Source organism: Microcebus murinus, chromosome 17 (assembly GCF_040939455.1).
Source record: "Microcebus murinus isolate Inina chromosome 17, M.murinus_Inina_mat1.0, whole genome shotgun sequence".
NCBI lineage: Eukaryota > Metazoa > Chordata > Mammalia > Primates > Cheirogaleidae > Microcebus > Microcebus murinus.
The window spans coordinates 46,415,118-46,433,904 of record NC_134120.1 but is presented as its reverse complement, the minus strand read 5'-3'; the positions used below and the strand labels follow the sequence as shown (position 1 = coordinate 46,433,904).

At 37.2% G+C, this 18,787-nt stretch overlaps 1 protein-coding gene across 4 annotated transcripts in view; it reads left to right on the top strand.

Moving 5' to 3' along the window:
• GREB1L (GREB1 like retinoic acid receptor coactivator) overlaps window positions 1–18,787 on the top strand; it is a 257,646-nt gene that overhangs the window by 140,527 nt on the left and 98,332 nt on the right. For all 4 annotated transcript variants that reach the window (XM_075993604.1, XM_075993603.1, XM_075993602.1 and 1 more), the window contains exons 5-7: window positions 3,006–3,182; window positions 8,175–8,351; window positions 12,035–12,157. In XM_075993604.1, the coding sequence (XP_075849719.1) occupies window positions 3,006–3,182; window positions 8,175–8,351; window positions 12,035–12,157 (477 nt within the window). The remainder of the gene's footprint in view (window positions 1–3,005; window positions 3,183–8,174; window positions 8,352–12,034; window positions 12,158–18,787) is intronic.

The following is an 18,787-nucleotide window of genomic DNA, read 5'->3' as shown; positions in this document are numbered from 1 at the left end:
AGCAAGATGTACTTTTAATAAAGGTGCTACTTTTTAGGGGAAATATGTTTGTAGGTTTACTGTGTATGTGCAAATTAGTAATTCCTTTGATTAAAAATAAATTAGTGCTCCTTCTGGCAATTTGATGAAAAAGTCTGTGCTAACCCCTCATAGTTGGATTATAAACATTCTTAGCTTTTCTTTTGCCAAGTTGAATACTGTGCTTTTTGTCTGTTCTTATATAGCAGACTTCCCATGTACATCCCATCGTACATCACGGACTATTACTGAACTCATGTGTAACCTGGTCACGTTCCCTAATCTTTCTGAGCCTCAATATCTCCATCTATGAAAAGGAGAAGGTCGTACCTACCAGTGATAAGGGAAACCCCCATCTATTACTTGGCTCATCAGGCACCGTAGACCCCCACCACTCTCAGAAGACCAACATCAGCATAATACTAACCTGTTACCCATCAACTAGTCTATTGCCTAGTGCTTCAACATAATATTAACCTATTATTACCTGGCACATCAACTAACCTACATCTGATACCGCACCCCTCGGACCATCCCAACTTAATGAAAGTGGGAAAAATCAGGTAGGCGGTGTTCAGAATTTGGTGGTGAGGACCCTCTGAGCCCGCCGGCAAATAAACTTTGATTCTCCGACTCTCCGTGTGCTGCTCAGTTTGTCCTCGGGACCACCCGCTGTAACACTAGAGTTGAGGATTGAATAAGATAATCTATACAGTGTTTAACACTGTACCTGGATTATGGTAAATGCTGCTTAAATTTTAGCTGCCATTATCATCATCATCAATTCCCAATTTCCAAACCTGTGAGCCCTGTCCCTTAGAGGGTGTAGGAACAGCGGATTTTTTTCAAGGGGTTCCATGTATCCATAGGCTCAAAAGAATGTTTGTAAACCGAATAAGTAACATGACTCATGTATATAACTGACTTTTTCAAATAAATCTAGATGATATTATGAATAATAAAATGCAGATTCATTTAAAATTGGTAAAGATTTCATAATAACTTTTTAATATTTTTCTTAATTCATAAACTCTAAGAGTTAAATTTACTTTTTTAATGTTAAAAGACAATCCACAAGCTTGTAATGGTTGAGCCCCATTGTCTTTAGCTATCTATTTATCTATCTATCTATCTATTTATTAATTAGTGACAGGGTCTTGCTCAGTCACTCAGGCTAGGGTGTACATTGGTGTAATCATAGCTCACTGCAGCTTCGTGTTCTCGGGCTCAAGCAATCCTCCTGCCTCAGCCTCCTGAGTAGCTGGGACTACAGGTACATGTCATTACACCTGGCTAATTTTTTATTTTTTGTAGGTATGGTCAGGGGTCTCGCTAGGTTGCCCAGGCTGGTCTTGAACTCCTGGCCTCAAGCTGTCCTCCAGTGTTGGCTTCCCAAAGTACTGGGATTACAGGCATTAGCCACTGTGCTTGGCCCATCTTTATCATTTAGTGTCTTCTATGGACTTTTTCCAATTTTATTATGCTTGCTTTTGAGGTTTGACGATCCAAATCATATGGTAGATTTAAAATGCACCACAACTTCATCCAATGTTTTGATAACATTTTCTTTTTTACTTCTCGTATACTAACTGATGGCATTAAATTATTTGTTGGCATTTGGTTAAAAGTCATAATATGAACTGATGCTAGAAGCATCGGGCATGGTTCTTGCCTACTTTGTACTGGGCAGTGATTTTGGTGCTCCTCACTAGATTTGTGTGTGAAGAGGTAGGCATCTGTCCTTTATGCTTCAAAAATTCCCCGAAATAGTGTATGTTATACTTTTATTCAGCTTCTCTTGGTTGCAAGTGACAGAAACCCAACTGAAATTAACTTAGGTAAAATGAAGATATTACTGTAAGAATTCCAAAGCAAAAGGTTCCACAGCCAAACCATGGCAAAGGCAGATACAGTTGGGCTTCACGGATCCAGACACTGCGGAACAGTCTCCCTCAGCCTCCTGTCTCTGCTGACAGACCTTCCTCACAGGTTGAGGAACAGGGCTGCTGCAGAGTGAACTGAGCCATGCTTTCCCCATATCTGTATCCAGAGCTAGGGGAAAAGTTTTGATTGGCTTTGTTTATGTCAGGTGTCCACTGCTGGACCAATCAACTATAACCAGAAAGGTGGGATATCAAAGTGGCCCAGCTCGGGTCAGGTACCAGCTGCACATCAATCCGGAGTATCACAACTGTCCAGGGGAATCACGTGGTTAGAGTACAGAGAGGGTCATATTCTAGAAGATGTGCAGCAGAACAGTAGTTGTCCTCTATATCGTCTTTGTGATTCTTGGTTCCTTACACATTCTTCCAATTGACTACTATGTGAGTTCTTGGAGGAAGATAAATTAATTTTGTTCAATTCTGTATCTCCAGGCCTAGGACAGCATCTGTTGCACGTATTTAATAAGTTAAGAACTAATGAATTAATATAATACATTATGGTATACAAAGTGATTATGTAAGATTTTGTCATGTCTTGTCATGTCATGTCCTATCTAGTGAAGTGACCTAACAGGTCCGAGTTCTAGTTCTGGCCTGTTCATTTATGAGTCAGCAAACTCTGAGTTTCAGTCTTTTCTCCTGTGAAATGGAGAGTATCCGTATTCTGACAGTCCCCATTTAGAGAAGGAGTTTGCACTGGTAGTAAAAATTACTAGATTATGTGCATGTAAAAATTAAATGCATTTTTCAAGGTTTGCTGTGTATTTATCATTGCCTTACTTGTGGACCAGAAAATACAAGGTTATTTTGGCCAAAACTGATGGAAATATCTCATTTTAGTGTTTGTTCAGCTCTGTTCAGAGGGGCACATATAATACATTTATCTTCTGGTTGGGGTATATAGGCCTTAATTTTAGTATAAAAATGTTTTAGTTCTTGATAGTAATTCCCATGGATTAATCTCCTCTCCAAATGGTTGATAAGGAGATAAAATCTCACTGAACATTTCATTGTGTCCCTTTTTTTGTTTTTACTGGTTTTTAGGTTTTTGTCAAGCAGGCAAGGATTTGCGTTTGGTATCATTGTGTATGGAACAAATCGACATCCCAGCGGGATTCCTCCTGGTGGGAGCCAAGTCTCCCAATCTTCCCGAACACATCCTAGTTTGTGCCGTAGACAAGCGATTTCTGCCAGATGATCATGGAAAAAATGCACTTTTAGGTAAGTATTTCATGCCTATAGAATTCCTTTCAAGATGAGGGAGTTAAAATACACATTTATTTAAAATTATCACAGAATTTTAAAAAATATATCACAGAATTACTTGGAGAGTATATAGTATAATTATAAAAATTTTTTTCTTTTAGTAACTTCTTAAAATTTATTTTTTATTATTTATTCTCAAAACACTTGCCTTAATTAAAAGATTTTTTGATGAGACATTAAGATAGCATGCAATTAATCAAAAATTAATATTTTATAAAATAAAGTAGAATTTACTGTCTAGAGTCATTGATTTGGACCTGATGTCAAGTCAACTCTCAATTATTCATCTGTGGATTATCTACTTTGTAACTTATTTGTCGTTTTTTCATACCACCCATTATTCCTATCTGTACTTGTTTTTTTTTTTTTTTTATAGACTGAATGGGTCTGTGGAATGTACTTGTTTGATGTGATTCTTATTTTATATTTAACATTAATTCACTCAAAATAACTAGGATTGAATTTATATGTATACATATATACATGAGATGTAAAATGTATAACTTTATCTCAGAATTGTTTTACTTTCTGGTATTAGAATTTGGGCTTTTTTACAACATAGCTTCCCTAATCCTGGGAAATAACAAAAATGGATTTATTTTTGATTCTTTTAAATAATTAAAAAGATAAGAGGGAACATGAGATCTGTTGCTTTTTTTTACTGCTATGCTTCTCTACAGTTATTTATTTATATACTTTTTGAGACAGGATCTCACTCTGTTGCCCACGCTGGAGTGCAGTGGTATCATCATAGTTCACTACAACCTCAATGCCTGGGCTCAAGCAACCCTCCTGCCTCAGCCTCCTAAGTAGCTGGGACTACAGGCACATACCACCATGCCCAGCTAATTTTTCTATTTTTTGTAGAGGCAGGGTCTTGCTCTTGCTCAGGTTGGTCTCAAACTCCTGGCCTCAAGCAATCCTCCTGCCTTGGCCTCCCAAAGAGCTGAGATTACAGGCATGTGACACAGCATGTCAGCCTTCGAATTGTTTTCATTTCTCAGAATTTTTTTTTACTGTAGATGGAATCAGATAGATGTTTTAGGCACAAATATCAGGGAAAAGGAAAAAGAGAGAAGAGGGCAAAGAATTCAGATATTGTATTGATCATGAGGTGTATTTGTTTGTTTAATTTGACACAATCTTCCTAGTTATAGAATGTCATCAGAAAGTCTAGAAATACATCGATCAATATTTTGAATCAGAAAGTGACCCTGCATATGCTTTATAAAGGTTCCTTAAATTATATTTCAAAGACTTCTCTTGGTTCATAGGAAAAGAAGTGATAATTTTCATTTTCCTTAAGGCTCTCATAAAAAAAGAGTATGTTCATTTTATTTTTTGAGTAAAATTTAACAGATGGTTTGATATAGAATTTTTTTTTTTTTTTTTTTTTTTTGAGACAGAGTCTCGCTTTGTTGCCCAGGCTAGAGTGAGTGCCGTGGCGTCAGCCTAGCTCACAGCAACCTCAATCTCCTGGGCTTGAGCGATCCTTCTGCCTCAGCCTCCCGAGTAGCTGGGACTACAGGCATGCGCCACCATGCCCGGCTAATTTTTTTTTTTATATATATATATCAGTTGGCCAATTAATTTCTTTCTATTTATAGTAGAGACGGGGTCTCGCTCTTGCTCAGGCTGGTTTTGAACTCCTGACCTTGAGCAATCCGCCCGCCTCGGCCTCCCAAGAGCTAGGATTACAGGCGTGAGCCACAGCGCCCGGCCTGATATAGAATTTTAATGATAAATCATATACATTGGACTAAATTAGCAAAGAAGTTCCAATTATTCATTTGTTCATTCATTCATTTGTATTTATTCACAATGTATTGTATAACAGAAATCAAGCTAGGCTATAATATAGGGGCAAAAAATTTAGAAGTCTCAGTTCTTTTCCTCACAGAGTGTACAACCTAGTAACCTATGACAGAATGACTTTAGAAAACTTTTTAGCATTTTAAAAGCTTCATAGTCTCATCTAATGAAACAGTTAAAATGTGGCTCTGACTACAGACATTGAAAATCTCTCATAAGGCCTTTTTGGTAAGTGATTCTTTGTGACTAGAGAATCCTCTTAGACCATATCATGGAAAGGACACAGAAAACACCATCAGAATAATAGATCTCATAATCCTTTGAAATCAGGAAGGTGAGACCAGAGACCATGGGCTTTGGAATCAGAACTAGGTTTAAATCCCAGAATTGCTACTTAGTACTTTTAAGAACTCCAGCAAGTGTTTTAAGAACTTGAAATCTCAGATTCCTATGATGGGGCCAATAATTCCCTATCTTGTAGTGTTGTAAAGATCAAATGAGACAATGTTTGTAAAGCACCCATCCAACACAGTGCCTGGGACATCATGCTTTCACTTCAAATGATAGTTATTTTGCTGTTGCACTTATTAGATACCCTTACAGACTTGGAACTTTGCTTACTTTCTCTAGCCTTGCAAATGGACTTAAGTTTTCAACAGCCACTTCTCATGTAAAAATATAGTGCAGCAACAAAATGGTAGAAGGTCTTTCTTAGATAAGCACAGTGTTGCAATTTTTACATGTTCAGTACTCTATTGTCCAAAAGCTAATATTCATCCAACATTTCTTACTTATGGTGGATGATTTTAATATGCATGAAGATATAGTGGGGAAATTTTTAAGCTTCAGCTATTTTAGAATCCCTGTGGACTCCAATATCAATTTGTCTAAATTTTTATATAAATTATACAGATTCCAAAGACTGTGGGGGAGTTGATTAAAAAATATATTGATCCAGTTGGCAGTGCATATACCCCAAATCTACCATGCAATTGGAAGACTTGATTGCCAGAAAAACTAGAAAGGTAACTGGGCTGTAAGAGGTGTTATTTTTTGTGTTCAATAATAGCGAGAACTTTGAGCAGATAAATCTCCCTTGAACCACGGCTAATGTTGAAATGATATGGAGTTTCAAAAATGGACTTTAGGATTATAACACTTTCATATTGTTAACTTATCAGTAATGTGAAGGTTTTCTTCTTTGCAGATTATCTAGACCCCATTATTTTTCTTCTTCTTCACATTCTTGCTTTTTACCCTGGAGAACAGACAGAGGAAAAGATTGAAAATCTTAGTAGTTTGTTAATTCTAATTCTCACACTAATTTTTTCTGAACTACTTGGACCTATCAGTTAATCCTCATTTTTTGTCACTGTTCTTAATTATTTTGGCTAAAAGGTTCTTAAAAGCTTTTTACCATGTTTTGGGTATGGTATACCTGCCTCACAGGTCAGGCAATTTTTTATCAAGGCATGGCGATCACACCAGAATGTAATTTCCACAAAGGCAAGGGCTTTGTTTAGTGCTAAAAAGCTGGTACTTGAAACAGTGCCTCCTAGCACATAGTAGAATACAAGTATTTGTTGGATGGATGGATAGATAGATGGATGGATGACTTCAGGAACTTGGTGAATTAGGCAGCCATTGACAAGCTGTTTTTTTTTTTTTTTTTTTGGCCTAGAGCTTTAAGGTATTGGACAAATGTCCAAATGCTCTCAACTACACTCCATCTCTGAATATATTTAAGTAATTTATAACATTATAGTGATGTTTACATTTCTATAAAGTGACAGTAATAAACTATTAATTCTATGTGATTGACCAGAGGTTATGACTATTTTTTCTTCACATTGTTTCTCCAGTGTTTAGCAAAATGCCTGGCATATAGGTAGATGCTCAGTAAATAATTGTTGATTGAATAATAATAAATTGGACTGCCCACTTCTAAATGCTTTGAATTGATTGTCAGCATTCTGAGATTGGGATAATGTGAGATAGTCTGTCTTTAATCCTTCTGGCCTTTTTCTTCTCTCCTTATATCTTTGTTAATTATATAACAGGTTGGTTTAGGGGTTTGGAAAGAGGGGGTCACTTTATCAGTGAATTTAGTTTATGGAATGTCCCTTCTTATATGCAACTTTTTTGTCCTGTTCATCTCTGCGACAGTAAATGTGTTATGTCCTCATCAGATATAACTAGAGGAACTAACTTTCTTACTGTTTGCCTTTCACTCTGTGTACCAAGGTAGACTGAAAGGTTGATTTTCAATAAAGCAAGGCATGGCTTTTCATCCTCCCAGCCTTCTCCATTTCTTCTTTCTATGTCCCTTGCACCAACCAGGTCACTGAACTTTTATTTTGTTTGATTCATCTAGATGAGGACTTGTTTGCATGTTAGATCAAAGGAATAATATGCTACTTTGAATAAAGAAGTGTTAAAAGAGGAAATGGAACCCATGTCAGAAAGTATAGCTAGATACCACAGAAATGGAAAGCCCTGAATTTGCACATCCTGGCCCATGCTCTGCTCTCCTCTCTGCAGATCAGCTTCCTCTTCACAGTTCTTTGTTTCCACACTTTAGCTTACATGTGGCTGACATAGCCCCAATTCAAATTCCAATTTTACAAAACCTTATAAATCCAGGATCCAATATCATCTGGCTGACTTTTTGTGTTGATTTCAAAATTCCGAGAGAGAGACTTTGTCCCAGATTAGGCCAAATAATGGTCCACAGTCTCCTCAGCAGTGGCCATGGAAGCAAGTTCATGTGGTGGACAGGAAAGAGAACCAGCCCTAGGACCTGCAGGTTATCTAAGAAGAGCATATGTGGAGAAGAAGTAACGGACATCTCTAGAATCAAACTTTTTCTTATATTATGTATATTATATAAATACTATCTGTTCTATTTCCTTAACCATTATCCGTTTAGAGCAGCATTTAAATTATTTCTAGTCTTTCACTATTATAAAATAACTCTGCTAAAAACATTTTGGTGCCTGTTTTTTTCCACCTTGAATCCCTGGGAATTAAGACATTATTGGATCAAAGAATGTGACCTGTTTCTATGCCTTTTATATGTAAAAGTATTGTGTCAACTTACAAGGCCGCCAGTAACGTTAGTTTTCCTCATTTCAGGGTTTTCTGGAAACTGTATTGGCTGTGGAGAAAGAGGATTTCGGTATTTCACGGAATTTTCCAACCACATTAACTTGAAGCTCACCACCCAGCCAAAGAAGCAGAAGCACTTAAAGTACTACCTAGTCAGAAGCTCCCAGGGTGTACTGTCGAAGGGACCTCTCATCTGCTGGAAAGGTAGTCAACTTCAGGAGGGAAAGGGGAAGAAATGAAGATTATACAATGACGACAAGTTACCCATAGGGGGTTCAGAGTTCAGGTGTGATAAGATAAGTATTTCAAGTTCAGGAGGCTATGCAAAACTTTAAAGTCCTCCAGTAGGTTATTTGATTTGCTACGTACTGTTTTTAACAGGGACTATTCCTGTATAAGAATGTATATGTCTCTGTATTTGTCTCTTGGGAAGGGGGTGCAGCTCTCAAGGGAAAAAAATGGATTCTCTACTTATCCCATCATTTAGAGAGGACCTAGGAGTGTCAGGTCCTTTGTCAGGTGCTCTTTTTACTCTGTTTAATTTCTTTGGTAATTCTCAAGTCAGCATGTTTAGCATGAACAGTGCTTTCTTCATCATACCTGGGAAAATGCACCATTAAGTTGGCAAAGTTTTGTTTCTTTTACATTAGGAACAATTTATTTGCAGAAATGAATCCAGTTGAAACTTAACTTCTTCATGTGTTTGATAGGAATGGCCACAAGTTCTATTCATTGTTCTAATGCAGAGAAGAATCTAATTCCTGTTGATCAATTTCTTAGATGCTGAGATTTTTTTTCTCCATATAACTATCTTTACTATTTCTATTTGTTGTCCATACAAGATTTTTTCTTATGAAAAATAGCATAATAAATCCAACTTAGAGCCACAGATTTGTCTGTGAGTCATTTGCCATAATTTCTCTTGCTTTCATTTCAAACAGCACAATTTAAAACCTTAGGAAATGGCTATATGTTCCAAGACAGGACATCAGAACTTCAAGCTTGTGACCACTGAATCATAAGCTGGTGAATTATAGCTAACTTTTTGTCCTAAGAAAGGACTTTCCTCTAGAAAAATCATTCTTAATGTTATGAATCCTAATAAAATCCTAATAAAAGATAGGATAGATAACCTCCCCACATTTTAACTTCCTTCATTAGCTTTTGATTCCATTGCATAAAATATTTTTAACTTCTCATTTAGTGCTCAATGACAATTCATCTTTGTAATAGAGAATAACATTTGTGAAAGAAGCCTCATGTTTGTAACAGTTGCTATTTTGGAATTGGAATTTATTTATATATATACACACATACACAAACATATAATACACATAATGTGGACATATCCTTTTAGGCCAAAATACAGTAGCTCTTCACAGGAAGTCATAGCATAGAAGGTTATAGAAAACTGCCTCCAGCCCTTGTATGTACCTGATAAACTTGGAAACTCTCTAAAAGGCTGCCCTCTATAATTAGCTTTGTCACATGCAACCATTTATATTCTTTTTTTACATACTACTTTTGGAGACTAGTATAATTTAGTTGGAAATTACAGTCTCACAGGCTGTCATAGTATTCACTATCTTCCAGAATCAGTACAAAGTACTGTTAAAGAGCGTATCTGAGCCCCATTAATATTGGCTTAGTTATTTAGATTGGTGCAAAAGTAACTGTAGTTTTGGACCATGCATTTTAAATCATTATAACTAGGCTCAAACACATCTTTATTAATCAAAATAGGAACCATTACAACCAACACGTTTTTGCCAACGAGAAATAAGTTTGTTCCTGCAGCGTAAAACTCCGTGCTTCGGTATTCAGCAAACTCTTGGAAAACGTTTTCTGCATCCTGCTGGTTATGGAAGTGTTTTTCCTGCAAAAAGTTGTCGAGATGCTTGAAAAAGTGGTAGTTGTTTGGCGAGAGGTCAGGTGAATATGGCAGAAGAGGCAAAACTTCGTAGCCCAATTCATTCAACTTTTTGGTTGTGCGACCTGCGGTCAGGTGTTATTGTGGAGAATTGGGCCTTTTCTGTTGAGTAATGCGGCTGCAGGCCTTGCAGTTTTCAGTGTAGCTCCTGAATTTGCCTAGCACACTACTCTCAAATATTATGGTTTCTCCAGGATTGAGAAAGCTCTGGTGGATCAGACCACCAAACAGTGACCAGGACCTTTTTTTGGTGCAACTTTGGCTTTGGGAGGTGCTTTGGAGTTTTCACTTGGTCCAACCACTGAGCTGGTTGTCACCAGTTGTTTTATAAAATCCACTTTGCGTCACACATCACAATCAGATTAAGAAATGGTTCGTTGTTGTGTACAATAAGAGAAGACGACACTTGAAAACGATGATTTTTTTAAATTTTTGGTCAGCTCATGAGGCACACACTTATCAAGCTTTTGCACCTCTCCAATTTGCTTCAAATGCTGAACAACCATAGAATGGTCGAGACTGAGTTCTTCGGCAACTCCTCGTATAGTTCTAAGAGGTTCAGCTTCAATGATTGCTCTCGGTTGGTCGTTGTCAATTTCTGATGGCCGGCCACTGCACTCCTCCTCATCTTCAAGGTTCTCATCTCTTTTGCAAAACTTCTTCAACCACCACTGCACTGTATGTTCATTAGCAGTTCCTGGGCCAAATGCGTTGTTGATGTTGCGAGTTGTCTCTACTGCTTTATGACCCATTTTGAACTCAAATAAGAAAATTGCTCAAATTTGCTTTTTGTCTAACATCATTTCCATAGTCTAAAATAAATATAAAATAAACAGCAAGTAATAAGTCATTAGCAAAAAAACAGAAAGTGAGAAATGTGCATTAAAATGATGTAGAACATAACCACATTTAAGAATGTATTCCGGCCGGGCTTGATGACTCACGCCTGTAAGTAATCCTAGCACTCTGGGAGGCCGAGGCGAGAGGATCGTTGGAGCTCAGGAGTTCGAGACCAGCCTGAGCAAGAGTGAGACCCTGTCTCTACTAAAAATAGAAAGAAATTAATTGGCCAACTAAAAATATATAGAAAAAATTAGCCGGGCATGGTGGTGCCTGCCTGTAGTCCCAGCTACTCAGGAGGCTGAGGCAGAAGGATTGCTTGAGCCCAGGAGTTTGAGGTTGCTGTGAGCTAGGCTGACGCCACAGCACTCTAGCCCAGGCAGAGTGAGACTTTGTCTCAAAAAAAAAAAAAAAAAAAAAAAAAGGAAAGGAATGTATTCTAATATCAAATGGAAAATTTCGACAATGCTAAAACTGCAATTACTTTTGCACCAACCTAATAACATGAAGCTTGGTATTACATATTCAGTAATGACGTTGAATATTTATCTCTTTTAACAAGAGCTAGGAATGATATTAATTTGGGCATTTCTAATTTTTCTCTATTGCCTATATGTTTTTCTTTGCTTCTGTTTTTGGACATAAATTAAGGTTGAGAAGAGAAGGTTGAAGGCAGCCTCGACAGACCCTACATTACTGCTCTACACTTAAGTCATCCCTGGATAGGAGGTTAACTGGTATATGGAAAGCTTTTTGGGTTTTTATAAATTACTAATATTTTAGCTTCTGTTCTACCCATAAAACTAGCATGACCGTGTTGGTTATGAGTATTTTCCCCCTGGGAACTAGTCTGTGGGGAACCAAGGTCTGATCACTCTTTGTAATCCTTTGCCTTCCCAACACGACATCTGGCCTTAGAGAAAAAGAACTGTGTTCACAAGCCTGGACGTTCTGTTGGAGTCAGATTTAGAGGAAGGGGATCTCTGATTAGAAAAGTGGCTGTCACTTAAGGAGAAGCAGTTATTTTAGAGATTGTATGGATTGTATTCCCATCACTTGTTTTGACAGAATACTGGTCTCTTCATATAATGTGATTTTTTTTTTTACTCCTTTCCAGAATGTAGAAGCCGACAATCCTCTGCTTCTTGCCACTCTGTTAAACCAAACTCTTCAGTGTCATCAACTGTGACGCCAGAAAATGGGACAACTAATGGATACAAATCAGGATTCACTCAGACAGGTATGGGGTATTTTCTTTTGGCATTTCAAGCAGCAGGTGTATATTTAATGAGGCATTTTTAAGCTTACTGTTGGCTGGTTTGAATAGAGATATTTCAAAGTAAAAGTATTACTTGAGTTACTATTAGAATTAGAACTCAGCGTTGAGATGGCTTAGTCTGTGGTTGGCCAGGACCCAAGTCCCAACAGTCCTGCCAGTGTTAGGCAGGGGATGGAGAAAGGAACTGAAAATTGGTAGGGAATTTATCTCAAACATAGGATCTGATTCTAGGGGAGACTGACAGCAGGCAATAAGTAGAAATTCAGACATGAGGGATGTCTGCATCAGAGCTATCAGGTCAGGCTAGTACTGGGGACACCCTCATGAAGACGAGTCCAGGAGAGGGCTTTAAGCCCACAGAACATTATAGGGGTCATGTACCATCTGGGATACAAAGTAAGGTCCAAGGTAAGATTGTGGATTAAAACAGATGAATACAAGATAGGGGCTTGGTTACAAATAACCAGATAAAATCTTAGTGCCTGAAACTAGGTTACAGTATCAGGTCAGGATCAGCACAATGGCAGACCTGATAGCAGATAAACTACTAGGCTAAGGTTTCTAAAAATTCCTCCAGTAGAGAGCACAGGCCCAGGCCCTAAGGTCAGGATGAGACTCCAGGTGGGACCTAATGTTTCCAAGTGGCTGAAGGGCTGGAGGGCTGTAACTGAAAAGATCACTGCAGATAATATTTGAGAAAATTACTCAGAACCAGTCTCACTTATATCTTAGGCAAGAAGGAAAGTATTTTAAGAGGATTGTTTTCCAGTTCACTTGTTTTTGAGAAATACCATTTGAGCTGTCTGATATGCAAACTTCCTACCATATGTGCTTTCCCAGTGTCCACTCAACCACAAGTTGAAAAGAAGGTCTGCTCAGCAGACGTCTTTCAAATTTATGTGAAATTCTGGTGAGCTAGTCAATTGTTTCTGTTTTTTTCAAGATGGAAATGATTATTAGAATATGTTAGCAACAATAGCAATGATAATAAGGCTAAATTTATTTAGGGACACTTCTTGCCATGTGCCCATACCCAGCTAAGTCCACCTGATCTGATCCTGGATCAGAAAAAAGTCTAACTTGTCCGGAAGATTTAGATAGAGGCTGTGACCTAAGAGGAGACACCGTTTCTCTTTAAAATAAATGAAAGATAATCATGTCACTAGGTATTCAAGAAAGAAAAAAGTTGGCGATTTGCTCCTGGCATTGAAAGATTAGCCATTATTACATTAATGACAAAACTACATGTCTCTCCTACGATATTATTTTAGTAATTTGATCGATTCCATTTTTCTGCCATTAGATCTTGGGACTGTGAAATATGATTTTTCAAACTACAGTGCTAAAAGTTAATGTATACGTCATTCTAACAAAAATTTATCAAATGTATTATGGTCTAAGAATCTGATTAGATGCTGTTAAGACAGGGTTCCAGTGACTGATGACTGCAATATTTTAAAAACCACTCATATAAGGGATTAAAGAATAATAAAACAGTTGCCTTACCTAAAAGGGAGAAGAGGATACATAAATAACCAGTTGTACCTGAAAATAATGAAAAGATACTAAAATGTTAATAAGCAGTAATACAATTTTAATAATACCAGCAAATACACCGTGAAGATAAATTTTGCTCTGAAAAAGGAAATCAAGATTCAGGCTTTAGCAAAGGTGCCCCAGTTATCATCATGAGACACAGGCAAGGGAGGGAGGGAGAGGTGCTGACCAACTCATAGTTGACAACACAAGTGATTAAGTGTTATGCCAACGTTCTTGTGTGTCCCTTGTGGAAGTATAAGTGGTACTCTAACCATGAAATTAGTTATTAACAATTTTAGGTGCAATCCAGAGGCTTTGCATCTAAAACTTTCATAGTGATGAATTATATTTATAGATTCTTCAACAATAATTTCTTTCTTATGACACATGTTGAACATAATAGGCTGTAAGAATTTCATGTTAGCATTATGATATCATTGCAAACATTTGGGTATGTAGCATCTCCTTAACTGATAGATGGAGATGCACCTTTCTCTAGATTGCCTTCTGTTTAATCTTAATCTGTAGTCAGTGACTGCCTGTAATCAACATTTCTTAGCCTGAAATGTGGGTACACACATTGCATAGTATTTGAAGAAGGGATTAATTTATAATTTACACAACTTTGTCTTTTTTTTTTTTTTTTGAGACAGAGTCTCACTCTGTTGCCCCAGGTAGAGTGCAGTGGCATTATTCTACCTCACTGCAACCTCAAACTCCTGGGCTCAAAGGATCCTCCTACCTCAGCCTACTAAGTAGCTGGGACTGTTGACACTAATTTTTTCTATTTTTAGTACAGACAGGGTTTTGCCCTTGCTCAGGCTGGTATCGAACTCCTGACCTGAAGCGATCCTCCTGCCTCAGCCTTCCAGAGTGTTATAATTACAGGTGTGAGCCATTGCTCCCAGCCAACACAGCTTTTTCTTGAGTTCCACCTGCCAAGCTCTGGATGTTCTGCTCTGGCTAGCTTGCCACTTATCCCTTGCATATTTTCTCTTAACATTTTTATGTCATTAATAATTCACATTTTAGTCACTAATCTCAGTGAAATATTTTATCATTTTTACTAAAGGTAGCTATATCTTTACCTACACTACACACACATGCTCTCCCGCACCCCACACACATACACATGCATGTATTGTGTTTAATCAGGGCAGGAATTAAAAAATAGATGAAAAGGAAATCTTTGCCTAACCCAAGATCTTGAAAATTTCCCTGTTTTCTTCTAAAGACTTTATAGTTTTAACTCTTGCAGTTAAGTCTATGAGCCACTTTGAGTTAATTTTTTTATTCTTTATTTATTTTTTCTTTTTTTATAAACGTAATTGGAAAAGAGTTAATTTTTTTATATAGTGTGAAATGAGAGTCTAAGTTCATCTCTTTGCATGTGGATATTCAGTTGTCCCAGCACCATTTATTGAACAGACTATCTTCTTAAATCTTGTCAGTGAATTTCATTTGTCAAAAATCAACTAACTTAAATATAAGGATTTATTTCTGTAAAAATTGATAAAATGAACCTCTTCAAAATCTGAAACTTTTGTACTTCAAAAGACACCATTGAAAATAAATTAAATGTGGTATATATACACAATGAAATACTATTCAGCCATAAAAAAAAGAATAAAATCCTCTCATTTGCAGAAACTGGAAGTCATTATGTTAAGTGAAATAAGCCAGGTATAGAAAGACAAATATTGCGTGTTCTCAATTATTTGTGAGCGCTAAAAATGTTCATTTCATGGAGGTAGAGAGTAGAATGAAAGTTACCAGAGGTTCTGGGTGGCAGGGTAGTGTAGAGAGGTTGGTGAATGGGTACGAACATACAGTTAGATAGAAAGAATAAGTTCTAGTGTTAACACAATGGCGACCATAGTTTATTATATATTTCAAAATAGCTAGGGGAGAAGATTTGAATGTTCCCAACACAAAGAAATGATAAATGCTTGAGGTGATGGAATCCTAATTACCCTGATTTGATTATTACACATTATATGCATGTATCAAAATATCACATGTACCCCATAAATATGTACCAATTATATATTATTATGCATCAATTAAAAAGATATCATTAACAAAATAAAAAGGCAAACAACAGACTATGAAAAAATATTTGTAAAGCACAAATCTAATAAAGCATTAGTATCTAAAATTTACAAAAAAACTCTTACAACTCAATAGTAAGATGACAAACAACCCAATCAAAACATGGGCAAAGGATTTGGAATGGACATTTTTTCAAAGGATGTATACAAATGGCTAATAAGCACATGAAAAGATATTCAACATCATTAGTCATTAGGGAAATGCAAATCAATAATGAGATACCTACCACATTATACCATCTAGAATGACTGTCATAAGAAAGACAATAACAAGTGTCTATGGATGTAGAGAAATTAGAACCTTCATACACTGCTGATAAGAATGTGCTGGTAAAATGTGGCAGCCACTTTGGAATACAGTGTGGTAGTTTCTGAAAAAGTTAAATGTAAAACTACCTTACAATTCAGCAATTCCACTCCCAGGTATCCACCCAAGAGAAGTGAAAACATATGTCCTCACAAAAACTTTCATGTAAAATGTTCATAGCAGCATTATTTATTATAGTCAAAAATTGGAAAAAAACTAAATGTCAATCAATTTGTGAATAGATAGACAAAAATGTAGTGTATACATACAATGGAATACCTTTCAGCAGTAACAAGGAACAAACTATTGCCACATGCCGTATCATGGGTGAATCTTAAAAACATTGTTAAGTGTAAGAAATCAGATAAGAGACCAAATATTGTATGATTCCATTTATATGGCATGTGCAGAAAAGGCATTTAAATTGATAGAGACAAGAGGTAGATTAGTGTTTGCCTGGAGCAGGGGTTGGGAATGGAGGTTAACAGAAAATGGGCGTGAATGAAGGTTACTATTGGAGGAATAAAAATGTTCTAGAACTGATTTATGGCAGTGGTTGCACAACTTGATAAAGTTACTAAAAATCATTGAATTGTATACTTGAAATGGGTAACTTTTATGATATGTAAAGTATACCTTAGTTAAGCTATAAAAATAGATTTAAAAGTTGTTCTGAGAAAATCATAATCCTTCGGGGCGGCACTATTCTCTTTCAGTTCAATACAGTCTAATTTATTGAGAATCTCCTGTGTGGTGAGCACAGTTTCAGAACAGAAGGTATATGGCACAGGACTTGGAATCAGAGTCCCAATATTCAGATGCTGCACCTGATTATACTGCCTGAGGCTTGGATAAGCCACTCAATTTTTCTGTACCTTGGTTTCCTCATTTGTAAAATCTAAAATTAACACCTGTTTTGCAACCTTGTGACAACTGACTTAGACTTGCTACCATGCTTCTACTGTGTGACTTTGTTTCTGACTACAATTATTTGCTAACCATCTGTATTCTCTGTATGCTGGGAGCTTTATGTTCATTTTGTTTATCTCTGTATCTCCTAGTACCTGGAAAATGCCTGGAAATAACTGTTATTTGAATTCCAATTTTTTTTTTTTTTTTTGAGACAGGGTCTCACTCTGTCGCTCAGGCTAGAGTGCTGTCAGTGACATGATCATAGCTCATAGTAACCTCAAACTCCTGGGTTCAAGTATTCCTCCTGCCTCAGCCTCCTGAATAGCTGGGACTACAGCAGGAAGCACCACCAAGCCTGGCTAATTTTTCTATTTTTGGTAGAGACAGTGTCTCACTCTTTCTTAGGCTGGTCTCAAACTCCTGGCCTCAGTGATCCTCCTGCCTCGGCTTCCCAAAGTGCTAAGATTACAGGCATGAGGGCCGGGTGTGATAGCTCACGCCTGTAATACTAGCTCTCCAGGGGGCTGAGGTGAGAGAATAGCTTGAGCCCAGGGGTTTGACACCAGCCTGAGCAACAGTGAGACCCTGTCTCTACCAAAGAGAAAAGAAAAACAAAAAGATAAAAAAAAAGGCACAGGCATGAGCCATCATACCCAGCCTTCATTCCATTTTTATTTAAATTTGGAATTAGCATTTGGAGGACTATTAATTTACTGGTATATACTATTTTCCCAAATGAAGATGATATGCTCATCCACCATTAGGAGGTCATGTTTTTATCCCCTAGCTTGTAGGGAAGGACTGGGAGGAGCCACTGAGCTCTGCCCCTGTAACTAATAGTAACTTTTAAGAAGACTCTATCATTCAGGGCCAGGTTATGACCTTCTAGGGCTCTAACTAGGTACCTTTGCCTATGTGGGCCCTTCCTCCATAGAAAAATACTTAAAATTATGTTTTATGACTATGTTAGTATAAAAATGAATATATTAATATTATATAGTCTGGACATGGTGGCTCATGCCTGTAATCCTAGCACTTTGGGAGACTGAGATGGGAGGATCTCTTGAGGCCAGAAGTTTAAGATCAGTCTGAGCAAAAGCAAGACTCCTGTCTTTGCAAAAATATAGAAAAAAATTAGCTGGGTGTGGTAGTGCATGCCTGTAGTCCTGGTTACTTGGGAGCCTGGGGCAGGAGGAGCACTCAAGCCTAGTAGTTTGAGGTTGCAGTGAGCTATGATGATGCCACTGCACTCTAGCCTTGACAATAGAGTGAGACCCTGTCTCAAAAAAAAAAAAATATATATATATATATATATATATATATATATATATATATATATATACTTTCTTTGACCTAAAGATAATTTTGGGGGGGATTTTAAAATAAAACATTGTCATGAGCCTTTAAAAGTGTCATAGACCCTAGATATTGTACCTTCTGTGCCTGATAGAGAATTTGGCCCTGTTACTGAAGGTTTGTCCATGAAATGGGAGTTCCCTCCCTGTGAACCACAGTAGGCTCAAAGCAAGGTAAACCTCTTACTATCTTAGCCTTGTGTCTTAAAGAGGTAAGCACGACAACAAATGAGAGGGCCTTCATCAAGTTCATGAAGCTTTACTAAGAGAGGCAGGGTAGAGATGGCACAGAAACAGACACAGTAACAGAAAAAGGAGAAAGTCCAAAAATAGATTCCTATAACATATGTCTATTTCATACTTAACA